Source organism: Ursus maritimus, unplaced genomic scaffold (genome assembly GCF_017311325.1).
Source record: "Ursus maritimus isolate PB19 unplaced genomic scaffold, ASM1731132v1 scaffold_411, whole genome shotgun sequence".
In the NCBI taxonomy this organism is placed as follows: Eukaryota; Metazoa; Chordata; class Mammalia; order Carnivora; family Ursidae; genus Ursus; species Ursus maritimus.
The window spans coordinates 624-5,174 of NW_024426566.1; the positions used below are offsets into that span (position 1 = coordinate 624).

At 37.4% G+C, this 4,551-nt stretch overlaps 1 protein-coding gene across 1 annotated transcript; it reads right to left on the bottom strand.

Annotated features, from left to right (window-relative positions):
• Positions 1-1,861: 1,861 nt before the first annotated feature.
• Positions 1,862-2,758, bottom strand: LOC103680204 (olfactory receptor 11G2-like). The gene has a single exon (XM_040621909.1). It carries the CDS (start codon positions 2,756-2,758, stop codon positions 1,862-1,864), a length of 897 nt encoding a protein of 298 aa, XP_040477843.1.
• Between the last annotated feature and the right edge of the window lie 1,793 nt (positions 2,759-4,551).

A 4,551-nucleotide genomic window follows, 5' to 3' on the forward strand; every position in this document is an offset into this window, starting at 1 on the left:
AGTTGGTACAGCCACTTTGGAAAACAGTGTGGCGGTCGCTCAAAAAGTTAAAAATAGAGCTACCCTATGACCCAGCCATTGCACTACTAGGCATTTACCCCAAAGATATGGACATAGTGAGGAGAAGGGCCACATGCACCCCAATGTTCATAGCAGCATTGTTCAGAATAGCTAAATTGTGGAAGGAGCCAAGATACCCTTCAACAGATGAATGAATAAAGAAGATGTGGTCCATATATACAGTGAAATATTACTCAGCCATCAGAAAGAATGATGACCCAACATTTGCAGCAACATGGACGGGACTGGAGGAGATTATGCTAAGTGAAATATGTCAAGCAGAGAAATACAATTATCATATGGTTTTACTCATTTATAGGACATAAGGAATAGCAGGGGGATCAGTAGGAGAAGGAAGGGAAGAACGAAGGAGGGTAAAGAGAAGGTGGAATGAACCACGAGAGACAATGGACTCTGGGAAACAAACTGAGGGCTTCAGAGGGGACGGGGGTGGGGGATTGGTATAGGCCAATGAAGGGTATTAAGGATGGCATGTATTTCATGGAGCACTGGGTATTATATGCAAATAATGAATCATGGAACACTATATCAAAAACTAAGGGTGTACTGTATGGTGACTAACATAACATAATAAAAAATTTATAAAAAATTAGCTCATAAAAATAAAAAAAGGAATTTTGTGACTATTGTCTATCTCCAATAGGATTAAGATAGATGCTAAATATAAAGGGCCAAACATTAGCCAGGATTTAACTCCTTTTGTTGCAAGTCTAGTGTTGGTTAGACTTTTTTATTTTTATTTATTTATTTTTTTAAAGATTATATTTATTTGTCAGAGACAGAAAGAGAAAGCACAAGCAGAGGGAGAAGCAGGCAGAGGAAGAAGCAGTCTCCCCACTGAACAAGGAACCTGATGCAGGACTTGATCCTAGGACCCTGGGAAACAGACCTGAATGAAAGGCAGGTGCTTAACTTACTGATCCAAACAGGTGTCCCTTATTTTATTTTTATTTATTTTTGTTCTTTTTTAATTTAAATTTTGTGAGTTAAAATATATGAAAATTGGTTTCTGGAATAGAATGTAATGATTCATTACTTACATATAACACTTAGTGCTCATCACAACAAGTGTCTTCTTTTTGGCGAACTCCCATCCTGTCTTCCAGAGTGGCTGTACCAGTTTGCATTCCCACCAACAGTGTAGGAGGGTTCCCCTTTCTCTGCAACCTCACCAACATCTGTTGTTTCCTGAGTTGTTAATTTTAGACATTCTGACTGGTATGAGGTGGTATCTCAGTGTGGTTTTGATTTGTATTTCCCTGATGACAAGTGATGTGGAGCATATTTTCATGTGTCTATTGGACATTTGGATGTCTTCTTTGCAGAAATGTCTGTTCATGTCTTCTGCCCATTTCTTGATTGGATTATTTGTTCTTCAGGTGTTGAGTTTGGTTAAGTTCTTTATAGATTTTGGATTCTAGCCCTTTATCTGATATGGTCCTTCATCCATTTTGAGTTTATGTTTGTGTATGTTGTAAGAAAGTGGTCGATTCCATTCTTCTGCATGTGGTTGTCCAGTTTTCCCAACACCATTTGTTGAAGAGACTAAGACAGTTTTATTCATTAAAGAAAACTAACCCGTCATGCAGTGAGGGATATTTAAGATGATGGTGGGCTTTATTGTAACAGTTCCCTAACAAAAATTATTGAATTCTATAGAAAATTATCTTGCCTCATATCTTATTAAGATAGGTTGTGGTGGATCTTGGCTCTCTCTGATTTCTGATTTATATTTTATAGGCAGGTATTTCAGTCCCAAAGACTTTCCTTAAGGCAGTCTTCATCTCTTCCTGAGGCTATATATTAGAGGATTGCAGAGGGGTGTTATCACAGAATAAAATAAGGTAATGAATTTTTGAATTTTCACTGGGTGTCCTGATCCAGGACAAATATACATCACCATAATGGAGCCATAAAACAGGACGACAACTGCCAAATGAGAAGCACAAGTAGAGAAAGCCTTGTGTTTGCCAGCCCGTGAGGGCATCCACAGTGCAGTCAGAATCACCAGAGCATAGGAGCAAAGAATAAAGAGGAAGGTGCCAATCATGAAAAAAGCATTGAAAGTAGAGTAAATGAGCTGAGTGATAGTGTCTTCAGAACAAGACAGCATCATCAGAGGGACAGGATCACACAAAAAATGGTTGATGGTATTTGGGCCGCAGAAGGGCAACTGTGAAATGAGAACAACTGGAGTTAGGAAGAGGATGAGCCCACCTGACCATCCAAAGATGACAAGGCCGGTGTACAGCTGTTTAGTCATGATGCGTGGGTAATGTAGAGGACGACGGATGGCAAGGTACCTGTCAAAGGCCATGATGCAAAGGAAGAAGCCCTCATCATATCCAAAAGAGAAGAAGAAGTAGAACTGTGTGAAACAGCTCACAAAGGAGATAGTCTTGCTTGTGGACAGGAAATTGGCCAACATATTAGGGACGGTCGTGGTGACATAACATATTTCTAGGAGAGAGAAATTGCCCAAGAATATGTACATGGGGGTGTGAAGACGCCGGTCCCACAGCACAGCATAGACAATGGCCGTATTCCCCATCAGAGTCAGGATGTAGACTACTGAGAAGAGCCCAAAGTAGAGGAGCTGCATTTCTGGGCTTGAGGGAAAGCCCATGAGGATGAAGTGGCTAATGGAGTTGGTGGTTTCTGTGCTGGGCGCATTCATTGGTTTGGAAGACATGATGACTTGGTTCCTGCACTTTAACGGAGTATGCTGGTTCTTCCTGAAAACACGAAATTCTTTTTTTTTTTTTTGATAAAGTAACAAACAGTGAGGTTTCTGTTAAAGCAACAAAGCTGTCATCATCATAACTTGTTTTCCAAGAGTATGATTTCATTTTGATAAGATGTAAATAATAATATAAATAAAAACATGGTGTGGGGCAATCATTAAACTAGGTCAAGATACTGGATTACAGATTAGGAGTAGAAAATTGAAATTTCTTTCTAAAGTATAATGTAAAATTAATTTGTCATAATTAGTAATATTGATAAGAACATCAAATGAAGTACTACTTATATTAAGACATTTCAAAAAGTTCTGTCTCACTGAGATACAGTGGAAGGGCACAGGGAATACTTTTTGTGCTTGTTTATGGTATTATAAAGTGATGACTAAAATAGTTCTCTGGTTCATTAGATAGTTCATTATATGACCAGACATGTTTGCTGTGTAAAAAATGCTTTCTCTTTATCCAGCCTGTTGGATTCATCCCCACAGCATGGGGAAGAGCCTTACGCTTTGGCACCTAAAATTACCCCTAGTTTTTTGTTATTGAATCACAGTTAAAATCTGTATGTCTTATTTCCTTAGAAACCTACTCTTGGCTATCACATTTGGCATCTAAGGTGGAAGGACCACTGTTTATGTATACTCATTGCCCATGGAACTACGTAGACTGTATCAAGTCTGAATGCAACCTGGCAGTTCAGTCAGTTTGTCTCCCATAGCAGTCGTATCATATCAGGTGGCAGTGGAAACCATGTACTAGCATTTCTCCAGATACAAGAGTTTTTGTTTTTCCTCTGTCCTGGCGGACAAAGATTCTCCCTTGATCTGTTTTTATTGTATAGTAAGATTTAAAAAAATTATTTATGATTTTTATCCTGAATGATTTTTTTATGTTCTCAGCTGAGGTTGTTGTATCTGAGAAAGAATTAAATGTCATCTTACATAGAGACAGCAAGGTGTGGAACTACTGAATCTTGGCCATTCACTAGAAGTAAAAAGTAGAGTGGCTTTAAGTTAACTACATTTAAATTGTACTTAATTATGTATAGTGAGGACAAAATATACAGAAACAAAGAGAGAAAAGCATAATATTAATATTAATGTAAGAGACAATTGATATTCTTAAGTTTCTAAAATACTCTAATCTATGGAATGCCCACAAATTATTCTGCTGCATTCTTTTATGGAAGAAAAGGCTCACTTACGTGCCTAACAGGTCTTAGTGGTTTTCTTCATAACTCTTTCAAATGAATTTCTAAAACCATTTATTTTTGTCCTTTTTATTCTGGACTGTGACCTAACATATTGGTATCCTTTTCTAAGCTATCTTAATTAATTTTTTGACTGACAGTGGTATACAGTAACAGTGGTATATCAAATCAGCATCAGTAATCACCCTGTTTGTGTCTCCTGTTACAGTATTTCTTGGGAATACTAATTGTATTAAGTCATAATCCAAAGAAGATCCTACAAATGCAAGAAACAGCATACAGATGCTGAATGGTTTTGTCATTAAAGGAAGTTGTTTCACATAAAACCAAGGCATATTAAATTAGTAAAACTGAGAGCAATGTATGAGTTACATATAATATCAGTGGAATTGGAGGTTTGTTATATTTTCTCTGTTAAACAAGCAACAAAATTCATCATTTAACCATCTCTAGTAAATTTTTAGTTACATACATTTAAAATCCCCAGCCAGGCTTCTTGCTGTAAACAATACTTAC

What these genes read in the sequence shown, in the direction of transcription:
- LOC103680204 (XM_040621909.1), bottom strand. Translation starts at nt 2,758, where the DNA reads ATGAATGCGCCCAGCACAGAAACCACCAACTCCATTAGCCACTTCATC.